This window comes from Gymnoscopelus microlampas (assembly GCF_963454915.1).
Source record: "Gymnoscopelus microlampas genome assembly, chromosome: 19".
Classification (NCBI taxonomy): Eukaryota; Metazoa; Chordata; class Actinopteri; order Myctophiformes; family Myctophidae; genus Gymnoscopelus; species Gymnoscopelus microlampas.
Genome location: NC_139956.1, coordinates 14,729,637 through 14,751,951, shown reverse-complemented (window position 1 = coordinate 14,751,951; position 22,315 = coordinate 14,729,637). Strand labels below are relative to the sequence as shown.

At 42.3% G+C, this 22,315-nt stretch overlaps 1 protein-coding gene across 1 annotated transcript in view; it reads right to left on the bottom strand.

Moving 5' to 3' along the window:
• The window catches only part of slc8a4b (solute carrier family 8 member 4b), a 184,288-nt gene that overhangs the window by 93,301 nt on the left and 68,672 nt on the right, over positions 1–22,315 (bottom strand). Inside the window, exons 2-5 of the mRNA XM_084042666.1 lie at positions 9,037–9,318; positions 5,119–5,258; positions 2,424–2,576; positions 1,080–1,307 (exon numbers count right to left, since the gene is read on the bottom strand). Coding sequence (XP_083898792.1) covers positions 1,080–1,307; positions 2,424–2,576; positions 5,119–5,258; positions 9,037–9,214 — 699 coding nt within the window. The 5' untranslated portion in view covers positions 9,215–9,318. The remainder of the gene's footprint in view (positions 1–1,079; positions 1,308–2,423; positions 2,577–5,118; positions 5,259–9,036; positions 9,319–22,315) is intronic.

Sequence of the window (22,315 nt, the reverse complement as noted above, 5' to 3'; positions counted from 1 at the left end):
AGGGGGGGCGAGTAGAGAGGGAGCGAGAGGGGGGAGAAAGAGGGAAACAGAGAGTGTGAGAGAGAGAGAAAGGGGATTGATAGAAAGGGGGATAGAGAGTGAGATAGAGAGGGGAGAGAGAGAAGAGAGAGAGGGGGAGGGAGAGAAGAGAGAGAGAGAGAGAGGGGGAGGGAATTAATTTAGTCACAGATGAGTGAGTCAAGTGGTTCCAGAGATGCGCCCGTTGAAGCGCCATGATTCTTTATATATTTTATTTACTTGAACAGAGCGGTGTGAAAAAAGAAAAGGATTGAGTTGACCTCTATCATCATCACTCCTTTTATCCATGAAAGAGAAGAAACAGCGGGGAGAGAGAGAGAGGGGGGCATTGCTGACCTTGTCTCGGTCTCTCATTTCACCACTCATCCATACATCATTGACAAGAAGCCTCACTCAGCCTGACTCATACCGACAAAGCCAAACTTTTTTCCCCCGGCTTTGGCAGAGCTGAACAAAGTTCGGCGAGGACTGAACTGTTTTATACTCCAGCTGCATAGGGATCTGCATAGGGATCTGCATAGGGATCTGAAAGTTAAAAGTCGGCCACTGCAAAAACAAGGGGTTCTCAAATGTTTTCATGTCAAGGACCCCCAAATTTGTTTTTGCCCGCATACCCCCATCTGAAAATATTTTGTGTCAGGGACCTCCATAAGAGAAGATTCATGTTGATTGTTTCTAAAGTATTTGAAGATTTTTGTGTTGTTGTTGTTGAAAATAGCTGATGTATAAGCTCACAACGCGTGGCATCGCGACACGTTGTGAGCTTGTAGATCGGCTATTTTCTTGATTCTGGTTCTAAACTGTCGAACCAAACTAGCCTGGCTCCAGACCATAGACCCCGCCCACTCTCTGAGTGGACTGCCTCTTCAGTCTGATAATCAGGCTAGAACCAAACGTCTGCCCAAGTTGTTTTTCTTTTTTTTTCTTTTTATGAGCAAAAGCACAATATAATTGCATCCAAATGTCATTGCGTCGACTCATCCACCCATCCATCCAACCATCCATCCAATCCATCCACCCATCCATCCATCCAGTCTCACCTCCACCTCTCCCGGGGAGAACACACTGAGGATGAGGTAGAGCCAGATGTAGGCGAAGATGCTCCAGGCAGCCGTGACGAAGAACACGCGCAGGTGCTTGATTTTCCGGACCTCACCGTCGGGCACGACGTACACGCACAGCGCGATGATGACAAACATGTTGAAGGCTGCGCTGCCCACGATGGTGCTGGGCCCCAGGGAGCCCGCCTCGAAGTTATGACCACAAACCTGCACCAAAACACAAGAGAACAAGATTATTATGGTAAGTTTTCTGAAAAACGTATGTTTCTATATCAGTGGTTCTCAATCTTTTTCATGTCAAGGACCCCCAAAATGATATGTATTTGGCCGCGGACCCCCATCAAAATATTTTGTTCCAGGGACCCCCAGAAGCAAAGATTTGAGTTAAAAATGTTCGCTTTGAAAGTATATATATATTCAAAGATTTGCACACATTTTCACGATTTTTCAAAAATAGCAGATCTACAAGCTCGTAGCGCGGCACTCGCAATGCAGGGGAGAAGTAGTATGCCACGGTGATCGGGGAATGTAATTCCCATCACACAAAGTTGGGATATTACTCAACCAACAGCAACTACTTGAAAGCTGGACGGACGGATAACACCTGGAGCTGATTCTCAACTCTAAGCTCCCCGAGTCCTTCAACAGCCGTTAGAGAGGAGGCTACCACCAGGACCTATGTTTCATCAGACAGAGACCAGCACATCTTAGGGAAGTGGTTCTCAAACTTTTTCAAGTCAAGCATAAATTGATGTGTATTTGGCCTCAGACCCCCATCTGAAAATGTTTTGTGCCAGCTAGGGACCACCAGAAGAGAAGACTTGTGTAAAATTATTAAAACATTTTTAAGATTTTTAAATGCAAAAACAGCAGATGTACAAGCTTGCAGCGTGGCACACCAACTGTGAGGAGGACCGTGTTAGCGGCTGGAACGGTACATATGCGTTTAGTAAATTATTGTCCCATTAATTTTAGAATGAATTATAAAGTAGGGTATGTTTCTAGGGTTTCTACTGGTTCTACGGAGTGAAGAACCACCCTCGCTGCGGTTGCAGCCAATAGCATTAATTTCTATTAGCATTTCACACCGGCTATAGAAAAATTTGAAATAGCTGAAAAACAGACTTCAAAACGGGTCTGTAGAAACCAGGGGCGTGACTTTATCCATACATTTCTAGGGTCTATGGCTTCGACCTGATGAAGGCCAAATGGGCTGAGTAAATACAACCCTTCCTGTAGTGTACACAGTGCAATCCCCAGTGTTGAATGTCATGAACACAGTGTAGAGTATTTACAGAGTACTTTGGTGTGGTGTCCCCATACCTCAATAACTGACAGCAGTATCTCCGGTGCGCTGGAGCCCAGAGCCATGAGCGTGAGATTAGACACCGTTTCGTTCCATATCCGCACCGTAGCCGTGGTGGTTTCCCCGTTTGGCTTCTTGATGGTTATCTCCTTCTCCTGCGAGGTTATCACCTGTACCGAGAGAGAGAGAAAAACACATAAAATGTAGTGTAATCACTGTTTGGCCAGATGGCAAGATCAATAGAGCGTGGGGGAGGAGAGGAGAGGAGAGGAGAGAAGCAGAGAGGGGAGATGAGAAGAGGAGAGGAGAGGAGCATAAAGAGAAGTTGAAGAGAAGATCAAGAGGGAGATGTAAGGAAAAGAAAAACAGCCAGACCCTATTTTATGCTCCGTTGTACAACGGTGCTACGCGCAGAAATTTGTCGATCTACAAGCTTACAACGCGCTGTGTCCGTGCTATTTTCTGTGCGTGGCACCATCATACCATGAAGTAAAAATTGGGCTTTACAATGAGGTAACAAATAAATGTAATCGCAGAGAAACCATGCTGTCACATATACTTATAGGATGTGGAAATGGAAGGTGAATTATATGAAAAGGAGGGAGATGAAGATGAATAATACACATATATTTACATACAATATTTATGAGGTGTATTGGAATGCTGAGAAATATGGGGTGAATGAATTATTGTGCATTTACCTCGACACAAGTCTGACTGCATCTTATTAAGTGTAATGACATACTTTGCAAGCAGCATCCAAGTGCAGGCAAAAGTGTTTATTAAATTAAATCCACGCTGAGGAAGAAAATCTTCCAAGCAAAACGTAGTCGAGGGGAAAATAAGAGTTCGGCTACAAAAGTGCGAGTATTGAGTGAACTAGGGAACGGATCCGTGAGGGGAGAACAGATGCTCACAGATACAGGAAGACTTTCATATTATCCTATTTGAACTTACTCTACTACTCATTCTGTACTTGTTCTCCTTACTGCGGTGCTGCCATGAGAGCTGAATATTTCAGGATCAGTAAAAGTCGGTCTCAAGTTTATTCGTTTTAATTATTTATTTTCTTTTGAAATCATGTTTCAAATTTTAGTTTAGGTTTGATTCGTTTTTAAAGCGGGTTTGCTGGTGGGTGTACTGTAGCTTAGTTTATATTTAGTGAAAAGGATTAGTTTAGATTTTATAAGATTTAGTGTTAGTTTAATTTTTTTTATTTGTAATATGGGGTAGTCGGGGATTCCGAAACCCTTTTTTAAAATAGCTGATCTACAAGTTCACAACGTGTCACGATGCGGCACGTTGTAGATCTGCTATTTTCTCTTTCTTTCAAGACTAAAACTAGGGCCATTTTATCTATGATTTTTGTTAATTTTTGTTCATTTTGTAAACACACAATACAGATTCAGTTATTTCTTTCTTTATTTTTAATTGTAAAAGCCTTGTTTTTAAGTTTATTTCAGTTAATATTTAATTTAATTAGTTATTTCCTTAGTTTTCATCAACTATAATAACCTTCATTATGACATGCCCAGAAATGGGACGCTAGGGTTCATGATGTGGTTGGACAAAAAAAAAGATGATTTCCACAAAGTTGCAGGATATAAAAGTTTCTTGCGAGGCTTGGGCGTACGCCGTGATGAAATGTTGAGGCAACCGCACTAACCACGAACCACGGACCACATGTCACTGTGTGTGGTTACATTTAGGACATGAAGCGTGGGAGATAAACAGCATGACGTCGCTGTAGGGCCAGAAACCTCTTATCTCCATATTCTAACCTTTTGTGTTTTTTCGTAAATTAATGTCCTACTTGATCACACAACAGCGATACACAAAAGCATCAAAAGTAGCAGATCCACAAGCTCGAAACGCGGCGCAAAGCGACGCGTTTCGAGCTTGTCGATCTGCTACTTTTGAATTTGAATTATGAAAAGCAACAGTTTTGGACATATGAGGATTCCACCCGACAGAGACGATATCCAAAACGGTTCCTTTTTATCATTATTTTAAAACAACATTTTAAATAGTGAAAATAGCCGATCTACAAGCTCACAACGTGTCACATTGCGACACGTTGTGAGCTTGTAGATCGGCTATTTTCACTGTTTTTGTGTGACACTCTTGTATGATGAAGTAGGGCATTAATTTACAAAAAGTTTAAATACGGAGATCCAAGGTTTCTGCCCGACAGCAACGATGACAAATAGGGAAGATATGAAAAAGAATGTACATTCACTGTAAACCTGGACACAAGGTTAGTGCTATTAGCCCTTGAAATATTCAGAATTATAAGGAAATTAGCATTTCATTGAGCCAAATGCAAGCAATTTTGCTCTTAGACCCACAACATTACAGCCAATTGAAGATTGCTTAGGCTGCATTTGCATCTATTTGCATCTATTTGCAAACTCACAATAAATCTTTAACACCACAGGCACATCCTGGAAAATGTTGATGTCATGGGTTGGTTTGCATACATATTGATGAGTAAAAGAAGATGAGGAGGAATTGCAGAAAATGAATTTGACAAGGGCACAGTTCAAATACATGTAAGAAAATAAAAAGAAAGCCCAATGAAATTTCATATCCATACTAGTCACACTATTCTTCTAGAAATGTTTGGCTGTGTGTGTGCGTGCGTGCGTGCGTGCGTGCGTGCGTGCGTGCGTGCGTGCGTGCGTGTGTGTGTGTGTGTGTGTGCGTACATACCTCTATAGAAGACATGAAGCGGTCAGCTATAATGCTCATGCCCAGAAACATGTAGATGAGGGCTACAAAGTAAACAATGGCCCGCGCCACTTTGTCCCCCACAGAGGGGTTCTGGGGGTTCCATATGGGCAGTACCACTCCTGGAATTAGGGGGGATGGAGGGGGGGGGGGGGGGACAAGAGGTCAAGTTATTCCAGTGAGCACATTTGTCTATTAAACAAATCATACCAGAATGTGGCTCCTATAAGATGACAGAAGACAATGTAAAAGGCATACTGAAAATGCCAGATAATGATTTAAATAGGCTACCTGAGGCATCATATTTCATGGAGTTTTATATGAACAAGAGCAACCTTTCTATTTTCAAATGAGACACGCGTCAAGTTGAAAATCAAGTCATTTTCATCGAGCAACACGCTTGTTTGTGATTGCGTGTAAATTAGCGCCTTGTCAAGGAGCCATGTGGGGGTGGCGGGCGGCTTGGCTTAAGTGTGTTGATTACACACACCTGAGTAGATGTCACACAGAGTGCATTCCTTCCCATTGGCTCACATGTCAACACATCGACTCTACGCAGCCTTCAGAGCCAGCCAGGTCCTTCAATCCCCCACGGAGAGAGATATGACTCACCCAGCTCATCATGCAAGACTCGATATGTGGATTCCGTCTCTCTCTAAGGTCGTTCCTTTCTTCACAACAGCCATGACAGCCTTCTGCCATGACGCTGAGAAGCTTTAAGTCCACTGCATTACTTTAATGTCAGCGTCTCTTTGGAGAGAGGGAATAAATGCGTTCAGGCGAGCGGCGTGTTTTGTGCGTCCTGTCAGGTTCACTCAGGAGAAACGTATATAATGTATAATGATTAAAGTAATGGCAGAGAATACTGTCAAGTGCCTTACAGAGAAGAGTTACCGCTCTAAAAGAAATCTGAGGAAAGCACTGTTTAAAGGAGCACGTTCACCCATTTTCAACCTACAGTATCTTCATATAATTGGTCCTCACTAATGCTCATTATAAGATGGCACCATTTCTGTCTACTCAGCAAGTTCACAAGATGCACCGCAATGTAGATCTGCAATTTTTTAGAAAAAAAAAAAAAAAAAAAAAGTGGTTAAGAGTGTCTGTGGGGGTCAGGCACATGCGGCCCTATTCTGGGCGCCGTCTTACCCATTATCCCTAAACTTCTTTGCCATTTTTTACTATTTTGAAAAACATTTTCAAATAGTTGAAATAGCAAATCTACAAGCTCACAATGTGTCGATGTAGATTGGCTATTTCAACTATTTGAAAATGTTTTTCAAAATAGTAAAAAAGGGATAATGGGTAAGACGGCGCCCAGATTAGGGCCGCTAGTCTCCAAAGTAGCCTGACAGCGGGTTCGAGTCCCGATGGCCTTTGCTGCATGTCACTCCCCATCTCTCTCCCCATTTCCTGTCAGACTACTATCCTATTAATAAAGGCATAAAAGCCCCCCCAAAAAAAGAAAAAATAGTGCCTGTGGGTAATATAAATATTGAGCCAATAACAAGTATCAACAAGAGGTTATAACTACATTGGATCCATAGGAACACAGGTTATTATTATTTTTCCTGCAAAGTAACAGTTTTAGACTTACAAGGTTTCCACGCGACAGCGACGATATAGCGCTTAAGTGGCAAATTACTGTTGGTATAATCAGTGAAATTAACTCGTGTTGATTAAGTGTTATGTAAATGTAATATTCAGTGTTAAATTATCGCTCCACGGATAATATTACTGGATGTGTGATTGCTATAATGGAGTACACAGCATGACTGGAGGACACAATGTTATATTCGAAAATGTCATTCCATCTCAGTGCTATCTAATGAGCTATGTGTCGCTGTTGGGCGGAAAACTCATATGTCCAAAACTATTACTTTTCAGGAAATGGAAAAAAAAAAACAAGAACCAGTGTTCCAATAAATCCAATGTAGTTATTTATTCACAAGCTCTTGTTAACACTTTTCATTGGTTCAATATTTATAAAACCTAAATACACACTTAACCACTTTCCCTTTCCCTTTTATTTGTCTTCTTTTTCTTAAATAGAAAAAATAGCAGATCTACAAGCTCGTAAAGTACACGCTGCATCACGTTACATTATTGTTCCCTACCCCAGTTCAGATCGGGAGCTTGTATCTGGCAAGTTTATCTTCTAGTGTGAGCGCTTCAGAGATCTAATCTTAAGCCTCCCGACTTGCTCACAGGACGTTCAGGGCCGTCCCGATCATTTTCAAACACTTTTGATATTTATCTGGATGATCACTACAGTCTGAGTGGAACGGCACACCACATTCTACAAGGACACAGACGTGAAGTGAATGAAAAAAATACAGCACAAGGAGACTGACGGGAAGTGAATGAGAGAAAGACAGTCTACAAGGAGACAGACGGGAAGTGAATGAGAGAAAGACAGTCTACAAGGAGACAGACGGGAAGTGAATGAGAGAAATACAGTCTACAAGGAGACAGATGTGAAGTGAATGAGAGAAATACAGTCTACAAGGAGACAGATGTGAAGTGAATGAGAGAAATACAGTCTACAAGGAGACAGATGTGAAGTGAATGAGAGAAAGACAAGTCTACAAGGAGACAGATGTGAAGTGAATGAGAGAAATACAGTCTACAAGGAGACAGATGTGAAGTGAATGAGAGAAAGACAAGTCTACAAGGAGACAGATGTGAAGTGAATGAGAGAAATACAGTCTACAAGGAGACAGATGTGAAGTGAATGAGAGAAAGACAAGTCTACAAGGAGACAGATGTGAAGTGAATGAGAGAAAGACAGTCTACAAGGAGACAGATGTGAAGTGAATGAGAGAAAGACAAGTCTACAAGGAGACAGATGTGAAGTGAATGAGAGAAATACAGTCTACAAGGAGACAGATGTGAAGTGAATGAGAGAAAGACAAGTCTACAAGGAGACAGATGTGAAGTGAATGAGAGAAAGACAAGTCTACAAGGAGACAGATGTGAAGTGAATGAGAGAAAGACAGTCTACAAGGAGACAGATGTGAAGTGAATGAGAGGACTTTTGGCACGGCGACCGGTCCAAACAACCTGTGTTGCGTTGGACAGCTGTTGTGGCAAGAACGCCGTCTACAATGTGTCTTCTTAGACATAATCACAAGTATTTATCACCAGCTGGCTCGGTTCGTTGTTACTGCTGCTGCTTCAGCATGTGATCACGTGACATGAAATGACGTGAGGCGCTGCGTTCCTGCAAGTCTGATAATCTCAATAAAATCCTGTAGTGCGTGATGCCCCATAATTTCACCATAATCTTATACAGTAAGATTATCCTGTAGTGTGTGATACTGGCAGATTTTCCAAATCTGATTTGAACAAATCCTGTAATCTAAGCCCAGTTTAAACTGTAGCTGTGATACATGTGGAGGATGACATCTAATAAAACCAGTGGTTCTCAAAGTGGGGTCCAGGGACCCCCAGGGGTCCTCGGGTGATGTGATGCTAGTTCATGTATAGCATCACATAATTTTAACCACTTTATCCATAATTTTATACGTTTGGCTATTCAAAAATAGCATATGTACAAGCTCACAGTGCGTCACTTTGTGCCGCACTGTGAGCTTGTACATCTGCTATTTATAAGTGCTTGAAAAATGTTTAATAATTTTGAATGTTTTAACACCAATCCTCTCTTCTGGGGGTCCCCTGGCACAAAACATTTTCAGAAGGGGGTCCGCAGCCAAAATACATTCATTTAGGGGTCTCTTGACATGAAAATGTTTGAGAACCACTGTATTAAAACTGTGTGACATTGAAAACACAGTGTGACAAGGTGCACCGGGGGGTTCTACCCATGCGCCAGCCTTGGCCTCCTGCGCCCGCCATTTCATATCAAAGTCATGCTCACAGCGGGGGGCCGACACCCACCTTCCTGACAGGGGTCCCCGGTGGCCGTGCAGTTCTTTTTTTCACCGTCCCCTGGCACGCCACCTTGCACCACACTGGGGAGGGACAGGAACAACAGCGAGGAGAGGAGGAGGAGGGAGATGAAGGGATGGCGGCGGCGGTGGGAGCTCAGGGCGAGGAGGAGTGGAGGCTCTGCCATGGCTGCCAGAGCTCCGTGCGGCGATTAAAAAAAAAAAAACGTCTACGACTGGACGCTGCTACGGCCGTCTGGGTCAGGTCACGTCAACACGGCCCGGGATTCACCTGGTAGACAGAGAGAGAGAGAGAGAGAGAGAGAAATGTGTTATTAAAACAGTTTTTCTCAATGTTTTCTTAACACGGCAGCCATTCGACGGACCACTTTACTGTTAACTCATTCACTGCGAATGACGTGTTTGACGTGTTTTTTTTTTTCAAAGGCCCACACCGCCAATGACGTGTTTGACGTGTTTTGGTGTTTTCACTGTTTACGCTAGATGCCGCTCTTCGCCAACCTATGAGTGAATCCTATGACTTCCGGAGGAGAGCATACCCGGAAATAATGTGATCACAACAAACCCAGCCCCGTCCGATCTAATGTTAAAGGATTTAGAAATATAAATTTTTCTCTGCTTTCTTGTTTTTTTTCTGCGTTTTTGTCGAGAACGAGCTATATTCAGCTCGCGGCCACGGTGTCAAGCTTTCTTTTCTCCAATGGAAGCAGAGACACTCCTCCGTCTTTTGCAACACTCTGTGTATCGATCGTCCTGGAGCAAAAGATTCAGTGGCTCTTGAAAGGTTAGTAAAGATGCTCAAAAACGCTGGCAAGGTCGGCTATAGACGATGTTTTACTCTGGCAGTTAATGAGTTAAGTGGCACTTGTGTCAACTCCTAAAGTTCTGGCTTCCATTATATGCCAACTAGAGCTGTGTGGCTGTTTCGGAGACACTAAGTTTGTTTTGGCATCTCCAGCACCCGCCGCCAGCACATACTGTATTTGCAGACAGAAGTTACAAACATTACTTAATTATAAATAGACAGGGACAAACAGACAGCTTCCATTCCATTAGTTTCACACTCCAACTAAAAAAACAAACAAAAAACAGCTGCCCATGTTTCCGTGTTCATTTGCCTTGCATTGCAACAGGGTGGATTTCTGTCGACATTAAAGAATGCTGTACCGGTGAAACTCTCACTACTGTAAATCAGTGGTTCTCAAACGTTTTTGCTCAAGACCCAAAAGAGAAATCAGATGTTTGCCCGGGACACAAACTAGCGAGAATAGCAGATCTACAAGCTCACAACGTTTCGCTTCGCGCCACGTTGTGAGCTTGTAGATTTTTTTCACAACTTCTTAAACGTTTTTTTTTTTGTTATAGAATTTTCTTTCTTTTTTTTTATTTTATTTGTATTGGTCCGTGAAACAATGCTGTAGATGCTGACTACTGCTGGCAAGGTCTGTAGATAGAATCGAGGGCTGTTGGTGTAACATACTTATGTAATGTGTCAACGAGCATGCTTCAGACTTGTGTTTATTGTCTGGTGATGCCAACCTCCATGACAAAGAAACAAACCTGGGGTGACAGGGCCTTCTAAGTTGCCACCCCTACCCTATGGAACTCACTCCCAGCTCACGTCAAAGCTGCCCCCACCCTCGCCACTTTTAAAACCTTGGATGGAAGGGTAAATAGAGTGGGGAAGCCATAGCCAACGTCCGCTAGCCTAGTGTACTTGCGGAAGTGTCCCTAAGCAAGACACTTAAGCCCTTAACATCTCAGACTCCATGTGGCCAGTCTATGAGGTCAGTCATCTATGAGAGTGGTTCTCAAACATTTTTCTTTTCAAGGACCAAAGATTACTGTGCATTAAGGCCACAGACCCCCATAACTCCGTACAAATGGAACCAAATGGACCTCTGTACAGAGTTACAGACCTGGAAGCAGCCCAAAGACCCCTGGGGGTCCCCGGACCCCAACTCTGAGAACCATGACATGTCTATGACGTACAGTGTGACTCCAAATCTGGGCACGGTACCAGCCTGATTCATTGCAACCACAATAAAAATATGCTGTATATCTAAGAACTACAAGTGGATGACACATTTTGGAATCCAAACAAGCCACTGTCGACATGTGCACCTCGGCTGTCTAAACAGCACACTACGCTACTAATCTAGCCAAAAATGTCCGTACAATTTTTGGCAGTCACAGATATTTGTAGTAAAAACAGGGTATGACTAAGCCACAACCTCAGTGCGTTGCCATTGGCATCAATTGAAGAGGACCAATAGATTCAAGAATGTATTACCATTTCAATGAAACACTGAGTGGAATTTGTGCTGTGTGCTCGGGGTGGGCTATAGACAAAACAATGCGAGACAAATACATCAGCATAAAAAAATACTAAATAAATTAAACAAGTGTCTGGTGCATTAACAAAACACTAGAGGACACAGATAAATGCTCATAGTCTGAACTGATTATGAGGAGTTAAAGACCCTGGCTGCCTCAGGCTAATGTGCAATTACGGAAAGTATAGTTACCCGGGACAAAAAGTGCAATTTGAAGGAGGAGACGGGTCCATGATTATTATCAGGTGCATCATTAGAATGCCAATGTTATAAATATCACAGATGCTAGGCAGATCTGATGAGAAAAAGGCTCAGACCCCATGTCTGAGGAAGAGACTGGTGGCTCAAAACGTTACCACCTAATACATATTTGCGAACGGGAGTACACTGGTTTGCAGATTTGTATTTATTTTTATCTCTAAACCAAAGATCAGGTATTTCTGGCGAATTTCGCGTCCCAGAACATGGGGTTCAAGTGGTTAGGCTTCTTCCTGTCATGGGCTGAGCAGTTTCCATACCACACTGTGATAGAGAAAGTGATAACATTGTCTGTCACGGCTCTGTAAAAGTCACACATCCCTGCCTTTGACACCTTCAACTTTTTGAGCTGTGGCAGAGATAAAAACAGTTGGTGGGCTTTCTGCACAATATGGCTTACATTGACGAGAAGAAATGGCCAGACTTTGTCTGAATTTGAAGCTTTCTACTTTCTCGATTGATCATTGAAAACTGAGGGCTAAACCTTAGCGTTGTTTTTGCAGAAGTCCACAAGTTTTGGACTCGACTACAGTATACTAGTGTACACTCAAACACTCACACCACTTACACCCACATTCGTACACGCACAACACACACACACACACACACACACACACATACACACACACACACACACACACACACACGCACGCGCGCTAGCAAGTCAATCCCACTCCAAGAAGTTGCTGACCCTGACTTCAGCGATATGCACACATAAGCAAGCATACGCATGCACACAGCCACACACACACACACGAACGCAGGCACGCACGCATGCACACACACATACACACACACACACACACACACACACACACACACACACACACACACAATGTGTGTGCGCGCGCACGCACACATTCATTCAACCTTCTTCAAGAATATGCTGACCCCATCTTGACATGCATGCAACCGTGACCACACATCTGCACGCATACAGATGAACACACACACACACACACACACACACACACACACACACACACGTCTCACACACACACACACACACACACACACACACACACACACACACACACACACACACACACACACACACACACACACACACACACACACACACACACACACACACACACACACACACACACACACACACACACACTGGGCCTTGTGCGAGCAGTAGTTGCTGAGCTGACTCTATATACCAGCAGGGCTGTGCTGGTCAACACCAGACTGTCAATCTTTCCCTCTCAGCCCTCTGCTGCCTCTGTCGCTCCATCTCTCTCTCTCTCTCTCTCTTGAATTACAATGTAGGCATTTAGCAGACGCTCCTATCCAGAGCGACTCACAATAAGCAAGGTAATCTCATAGATAGAATGCAGAGACAGTGTAGTGCCTCAAGAAGCTATAGGATACCAGGTAAACCAACAACCAGGCATCAGTCAAACAATATACTACTGTATACCGAAATAACAATCTGTACATTGAAACTATAGGATTTCCATAAACAGTGAACCTAGCATCTGTTTAAATAACTGCTAACAGATAGCTGGATTACATTTTTCAACAAACCTAAGCAACTTTTCATCCATTCATACGTTGGCTATTCAAAAATTGCAGACGTGTAAGCTTGTACATTAGCTATTTTTGAACATTTTTGGACATTTTTGAAGAATTTAGAAGATTTTAAAACATAACTCTTCTCTTCTGGGGGTCCCTGGCACAAAACATGGTCAGATGGGGGGGTCCGCAGCCAAAATGCATATCAATTTGGGGGTCCGCGGCACGAAAACTACTGCTCTAAACTCCCTGTGAAACCTTTCTTGAATTTGAAGCTTTCTACTTTCTCGATTGATCATTGAAAACTGAGGGCTAAACCTTAGCGTTGTTTTTGCAGAAGTCCACAAGTTTTGGACTCGACTACAGTATACTAGTGTACACTCAAACACTCACACCACTTACACCCACATTCGTACACGCACAACACACACACACACACACACACACACACACACACACACACATACACACACACACACACACACACACACACACACGCACGCGCGCTAGCAAGTCAATCCCACTCCAAGAAGTTGCTGACCCTGACTTCAGCGATATGCACACATAAGCAAGCATACGCATGCACACAGCCACACACACACACACGAACGCAGGCACGCACGCATGCACACACACATACACACACACACACACACACACATTTTTTTTTTTTTGTTCAAGGTTTTTTTTTATTTTATATTTTTACATACAGGTCAGTAATAAAGGCATACAAAAACAATGAATGTATGTTACCCCTCCCACCCCCCAAAGTTCACGCTCCGAAAGAGCCACAACCCTGGTATCCTATTGTACCATTAACACAAAGGACAATATAAAATATATCAAAAAATAAATACAAAAAATACAAAAAAATAAAGCATACACAGTAGGATATATATATATGATTAAAGAAAGATTTAAATTGAATTAAAAAGTAATAATAATAATAATAATAATAATAATACACAAAAAAATAATAATACAAAAACAAATTCAGTGGGGTCAATTTATGGGTCATTAATGTCAGCAGCATTCAGTCTCTCTATATATGTTAAAAAAGGTTGCCAGATGGTGTAAAATTCCAGAGCACACCCCCTTGTGGAGTAGCGAATTTTCTCCAAAGTCAAATGATACATAACATCATTAACCCATGATTTGAAAGTTGGTGGGAGTTTTTCTTTCCATTTAAACAGTATCAGACGCCTAGCCAAAAGGGATGCAAAGGCTATCATATTCCTTTCTTGGCGACTAAATTGTACATCATCTCTTTCTTGTGGAACAACTCCAAACACTGCAATAGAAGCAGAAGGTTCTATGGGCACTTCTAACACGTCTGAGAAAGTTTTAAATATTAATTGCCAGAATGTGAATAACTTTGGGCAAAACCAGAATGCATGTGCAAGGGTGGCTTGATCATGTCTGCAACGATCACATATTGGATCCATGTCAGGCACAAATTTAGCTAGTTTTACTTTGGACCAGTGGAGGCGATGCATAACCTTAAACTGAATGATAGTATGTCTTAGACAAATTGAAGAGGAGTGTATTCTATCCAAGGCCTCCCGCCAAACATCATCAGAGATCTGTGTCCCCAAGTCTCCCTCCCATTGAATTTTTAATAAGGTTAGTGGTTCCAAATTAAATGAGTTTAATAAAGAGTAAACTGACCCAATCACCCCTTTGGAACACGGGTCAAGTTTTAAAATGGAGTCTAAAAGGGAATCTGGTGGTTGCGATGGGAAATTTGCAATAGACGATGTTACAAAATTACGAAGCTGCAGAAACCTAAAAAAGTGAGAGCGGGGTATGTCAAATTTCAGCCGTAATTGATCAAAAGACATAAAAACGCCTTCAGAGAAAAGATCACTGATTGAGGTGATCCCATTTCTAGTCCAAATGTTAAATGCTCTATCAATAATTGAAGGTTTGAAACTGTGATTTCTTGCTATAGGGGCAGAAATTGAGAAGTCAGTAAGCGAGAAGGAGCGTCTGAACTGTGTCCAGATCTTTACGGAGTGCTTAATAATTAGATTTGAGGTGTATTTGGACACAGGTTCAGCTAACGGAAGCTTGGAGCAAAGCAGGGCATGTAGGGAGGTAGGGCCACATGACAGGTTTTCTAATTGCAACCATTTGGGGAGAGTGCCTTGGGACGACAGCTCCTTCCAACACAACATCACTTTTATGTTAGCAGCCCAATAATAATATAGAAAATTAGGGAGAGATAGCCCGCCGTCTTGGCGATGCCGCTGTAGCATGCTCTTACGTATTCTAGGATTCTTCTTATTCCATATAAACTCCGAAATCAACTTATCAATGGAAGAAAAGAAGGATTTGGATAAGAAAACAGGGATACATTGAAACAAATATAGAAATTTGGGCATAACATTCATTTTGATCGTGTTTATTCTACCTCCCAACGACAATGGCAATAAGTTCCAACGCTCCAGATCTTGTTTCAAACGAAGACTCATTGGGGGGAAATTTTCTTTGAAAAGGTTTTTAAAATCATGCGTAACCCAAATTCCTAAGTGTTTAAATTTACGTGTAGTTACCTTAAGGGAGAATGAGTCAAGTGCAATGGATTTAGCAGCATCATTCACTGGCATTATCTCACTCTTTTGTATATTAACTTTATATCCTGATATTTTACCGAAGTCTTTTAGCAAATCAAGTGTTTTAGGCAGGCTGATTAAAGGGTCAGATATATATAGGAGCATGTCGTCAGCATAAAGGGATACCTTATGCACCGAACCATGTCTTCGGATCCCTTTAATACCATTTTCACCACGTAACGCAATTGCTAGTGGCTCGATAGCGACGGCAAATAAAAGGGGCGATAAAGGGCAACCTTGGCGATTTCCCCGATTAAGAGGGAAGTAGGAGGAAAGGTTGTTATTTGTTCTAACTGCCGCCACCGGGGAGGAGTAAAGTACCTTGACCCATGAAACAAACCTCGGACCGAAGCCAAATTGTCGAAGAGTGTGAAAAAGGTAATCCCACTCCACCCGATCGAATGCTTTCTCCGCGTCGAGCGATATCAATACTTCGGGAATGTCGGGTGGAGTGGGGTCATAAAGGATATTGAATAAACGCCTGATATTAAAAAATGAATGACGTTTTTTTATAAAGCCCGTTTGATCGTCTGATATAATTGAAGGTAAAACAGTTTCCAGCCGGCTAGCTAGAATCTTGGATAGAATTTTACTGTCTACATTTAAGAGCGAAATAGGACGAAATGAGCCACATTCCAGCAAGTTCTTATCTTTTTTAGGGATCAGAGATATAACCGCTTGTCTCATGGTTGGAGGGAGGGAGCCAGCATTGAAGGACTCTTCAAAGACGGAAAGCAAAATGGGAGCTAGCTGGCCCGTAAATTTCTTAAAAAATTCACTTGGGAACCCATCGGGGCCAGGGGATTTCCCACTTTGCATGGAGTTGATTGCTATTATAAGCTCCCCGATCGTAAATGTTTCCTCAAGGCCTGCTGCAACCCCTTCATTAATTGTAGGAACGGTTAATTTTTCAAAAAATGAGTCAAACAAGGAGTCGTTTTGAAGAGACTCTGAAGTATACAATTTCGAGTAGAAATTCTTGAAACACAAATTAATCTCTGAATGATCAAGGTGCTTGACGCCCAATTCATCCTCTATTTCAACTATTGTTCGATTTGCCGTTTTTTGATGGAGCTGATGCGCCAAGATCTTTCCAGTCTTTTCCCCAAATTCGTATGTCCTGCTCTGTGTTTTATGTATTAAGTTTTCGGTTTGTCTAGTCGATAAAAGGTTGAACTCAGTTTGAAGAACCAGTCGTTTTTTAAATAAATCATCAGATGGGGCGAGTGCGAGTCTTGCGTCTAGATTTAGAATGTCGCTCGTCAATTTTTCAAGTTGTATGTTAAGCAGTTTTCGGATTCGAGCACTATACGATATGATTTGTCCTCGAAGATATGCTTTCATCGATTCCCACACTATTGAGGAGGACATACCTGGGGTCTGGTTCCGTTCAAGAAAGGAAGTTATTTCAGTTGAAATAAGTTCAACAAAGGTTTTATCGGAGAGCAACAAAGAATTGAAACGCCAGGGACGATAATTGGTGTGAGAAGTTGGTATGCGTAGAGTCATTGATAATGGGGCGTGGTCGGAAATAACTATTGCTTGATATTCACACTTACTGACTAGCGGAAGAAGCTTCTTATCTAAGAAAAAGTAATCTATGCGTGAATATGTTCCATGAACGGGTGAAAAAAAGGAGTAGCATTTAGTTGTAGGATTCCGGAAGCGCCAGGCATCAGATATTCCATTTGTGTTAAGAAATAATCTAATTGCATGAGCTGTTTTAGACATGGTAGCGGTCCTGGGAGAACTACGGTCCATAGGGGGCGATAGAGCACAATTCATATCGCCACCAAGGATAAGATGATGTGTGTTCATATTAGGGAGCAAGGGGAAGAAATTTGAAAAGAAGGAGCTGTCGTCCCAGTGTGGTGCGTAGACATTGGCCAATATAACTGGAGTGTTATATAGTCTACCAATTACAATTACATATCGACCTGAAGAATCTGTTTCAACCTTTGACATAACAAATGGGATGTTCTTGTTTATAAGAATCGCAGCCCCCCTGGATTTAGAATGAAAATTTGAGTGGTAGGATTGGCCTATCCATCTGCCCCTAATTCTAGAATGATCAAGAGTACGCAAATGTGTCTCCTGTAGGAAGGCTATACCAACATTAAGCTTTTCTAGGTGAGATAATACTTTTTTCCTTTTAACAAAATGGTTTAAAGATTTGACATTCCAGCTTATAAAGGTCACATCGCAGCCAGCTGGCCCGCCTAAAACATTCAAATTGGCCATGGTATCATGTATTGGAAGAGAGAGTGAACAGCATACTGACAATCAACAGACTTGAATTTTCTGAAATGATTAAGGGACCCCACAAAAACACGACACTTGAAAAAGACAAACAAGAAAAAAAAAATTAAATCTGGTACAAGTTCCCAACCCCTGTCACCACTCAAAGGGTGATCACAAAACCCCTCGCAAAGAAATCCACACATTTAAGTGTTTGTGGCGGAGTGCACTAAACCCAGCATACAGGGCTCCGCTAAAATCACAATTCGAAATAAGGCACATTAGTTAACATATTATGGCTAAACTCAAGTATTTTCAACCCCAAACATATCCCTTGTAGTAAAAAAAAGAATGGGAAAACCACAAGTGAAAGTAAAGATGTTAGACATTCAGAAAAGTTAACAAAAGAAAATAATTTGTAAGGTAATGTAGTTATAATTAGGTTAAATGTTTCTTGTTAACTCCCAAATGCCCCTAAGTACAATATAAAAAAGATGAAATAATATTCAATGTAACACCATCCATACTGTATCATTAATAGATCCTTCGGTTGAATACATACATGCATGTATACCAGCTAAAAAGCATATGTATTTGTGAGTTAGGATTTTCCATGAGCTAATAATGGTACACACACACACACACACACACACACACACACACACACACACACACACACACACACACACACACACACACACACACACACACACACACACACACACACACACACACACACACACACAGTGTTAACGTGTAGTCAGACCAAGTCCTTACTAGTATAGAAAAACACCTGCACACTCCACATGGCTGGTGTGTGCAGTCGGCTCAAAGTCTTCACCAGAATAGGAAAACGAGTTCAAACACACAAATTCACACAAGGTTGGTGTGCAGTCATATCAGAGTCCCCACTAGTATAGTAAAACATGTGACTGTGCACCCTCACTCACTCTCTGACTCTCTCACAAACAAACACACACACACACACACACACACACACACACACACACACACACACACACACACACACACACACACACACACACACACACACACACACACACACACACACACACACACAACCACCCACACTCATATATAACATACATGTATATACAGGTCAACCTTAAACCAAGATTTCCTTCTGAAGAAAATAATAAAACAATTGGGGATACATTCAGGTCAGGATTAGATCTCCATAAAAAAGCATAAACCATACAATCACATTTTCAATACAGCAATTAGAAAGAACATGAAAAGAAAAGGTGGAAACAAAGTATTTTCGCGCAACGTCCGGAGGGAGAGAGACAGCGAGCGGCGGCCACCGTGCCCCCCCCACCCCAGGTTTAAAGCCCAGAGCAGTAGACACACGGGCCCGCCGCCCCGCCTCGCCCCCCCCCGGACCCCGCAGTAGAACAACGACATCGTCAAATGACAGTAGCGGCGTAGCGCTATATCGCTCGTATGAAACAGAAAAGTAAGACAGCACGTCGATAAGTAAAGAGCGAGCGCGGCCAGATAGGCCCATGGAAAACACCAGAGAGGAGGAAAAAAGGAGAGAGAGAAAAAAAAAGAAAAAGGGAAGAGCCACACGCGAAGGAATCAGCATCGAACTAATGATGCAATCCCTCCCACACAAACGGAATGATTAATTGTAGAAATGACCGCACTACACTGGTGTTATTTATCCTGATATAAAGTTTAAATAAATAATTATGGGGAGAAAAAAAAAGAAGAGAAGGGGCCCAACAGTTATTTATACATTTCCATATTAATCAGCCAACAGTAAAACCGAAAATCATGGACATGAAAAGAAATATGTATGTAAATATAATATGAAAAGCAAATATTGTGGAAATATATATATATATATATATTTTTTAATAGGGAAAGAACAGTCCACTGTCAGATATCGTCCATTTTAATCCCCCCAGGAAATAACACTTTGAAAAGTCATTATGATGGGGGGGAAGAAAAAAAAACCCCGGGGGGAGAGAGAAAAAAAAAAAGGGCAAAACAAAAGTGTTCTAACACGAATAGTGGCTTAACTTCAAGCCGTCCATATCCATCTCAGTTCCTTAGTGTGGCTGATCAGAACATAAAATAAAACGGGCCGTATTTAGAACGGTTGCAGTCATAGAGCATATTTATTTACTCACCAGGCAGGGAAAACACCATGAGTAATTCCAGTGTGAGAGATAGAAACTCTCAGATTTGTGCATTATTCAGGTTCTTCTCGTGCTGGCCCTTCTCGCGCTGGCTCCTCTTCTTGTGTTGGTTCCTCCTCCCGCTGGATATTAGACTGGGCATATGCCATGGCATCTTCAGCATTCTGGAACTGCCTCTCGGTTCCATTATGCTTTATGAAGAAGCGTGATGGGTAGATGATGCCATACTCCTTAATTCCTCGGTCGCGGATGAGACGTTTCACCTCTCTGTATTTGAGCCTGGCCTTGGCCACAGACGGGGGGAAATCTTCATTTATGGAAATGACGCTTCCTTCAAAGTGGAGGGGTCCAGTTTCCCTGGCACGTTTAATGACGTCGACACGATCTTGATAGTAGTGCATTTTTGCCACAATAACACGGGGTTTACCCTCCATTCCCTTTGCCTGGTACCCTCTGTGCGATCGGTCAACCAAAACGTCATGGTCCAAGTTCAAGACTTCTCTCAATAGTTTGGAAACTGCTGTTGGTGAGCTTGAACCTGGAGTCTCCCTGACGTTAGAAATTCTGACGTTTCCACGTCTCTGTCTCCCCTCCATGTCAAGACATTTCCCCTGTAAAGCTAGGACTTCTGTCTCCAATTTGCTTATTTGGGTCTGCATCAATGTCACGTCGTCTGAACAAGTTGTTAAGGCCCGCTCCATGTCGGCCACGGTCGTCTTTATCTCCGTCACCTCTGAACGAATTGTTGCAGTATTTTTTGCCACTTCTGTTTTAAATAAGTGTAACTCAGACTTGACACTTTCAAATTCCTTAGCCATCACGGATGTTATTTCAAACCTGATCAAATCGGCGATGTCTTTTTTCAGTGAGGAAAGGATTTCAGTTTTCAGGTCTGCTGCGTCAGCCATTGCACTGTCTGGCGGAGAGGAGTGGCTTTCTCCACGGGTGGTAGAGACAGCCGATTCCGTGGCTTTAGGCTTAGGAGCGGGGGAAGGCCCGAAACTGAACTTTCGCAAATTGTATGACATATGGTAACAAAGCCAGGATTCAACAAGTGTAAACTAAAGTTAACAGGTTCGGTGATACTTTATGGTCTTTTATGGTCAAGTTGTGCCTAGAAATAACTGTTTTAAACGGATTCTAGCGGAGCCTGTCAAACACACAACCTACTCCATTGTCTGCTCGTTAGCGCCTCACACACACACATTTTTGAAGAATTTAGAAGATTTTAAAACATAACTCTTCTCTTCTGGGGGTCCCTGGCACAAAACATGGTCAGATGGGGGGGTCCGCAGCCAAAATGCATATCAATTTGGGGGTCCGCGGCACGAAAACTACTGCTCTAAACTCCCTGTGAAACCTTTCCCTCTGAATTGCTCCAGCTCTTCTTTCTAGCTTCCTCCAGTATAAGTGCCCTGCATGTCCTCCCAGAGGTTTCACTCTCCCATTCTTAAAATAGATTGTATTTTATTTTTTCATTATTCTCGGTTGTTAGCGTGCGGCTGACTGAGCACGGATAATCCCCCTATAGTGCCTCGCTTATGCCATACGGCTGCATGCATGCACAACCCACCTGGGGACGGCATGCAACCAGCCACGTGCCTTCACTTTACTGAAGTGTTTGCCTTTTTCACTATATTTACTGTTAACCCGTTAAGGCCTGCAGGTTTCCGATTCTGCAAAATGTCTTCTGAATCCTAGAAACAGTTTTCTGGAAAACTTATGTTGCTATATCAGTGGTTCTCAAACTTTTGTCAAGGAGCCCCCAAAATTATATGTATTTGGCCGCAGACCCCCATCTGAAAATATTTTGTTCCAGGGACCCCTACCAAAGACCCCTATTCAAAGATTTGCACACATTTTCAAGATTTTTCAAGTAGGAGCAGATCTACAAGCTCATAGAGCTATGAGCTTGTATATCTGCTATTTTTGTGTGGTTACACAGATGCGTTCCCGGTTTTAATGGGTTAATTATATACTTTCTCCAACAGTGGTGGACAATAATTAAAGTACATTTACTTGAGTACTGTACTTTTACTTGACTATTTGTATTTTTTGGATACCTTATGAGTTTCACTCTACCTACATTTCAAATACAAATATTGTACTTTTGACTCCACTTCATTTCTAGG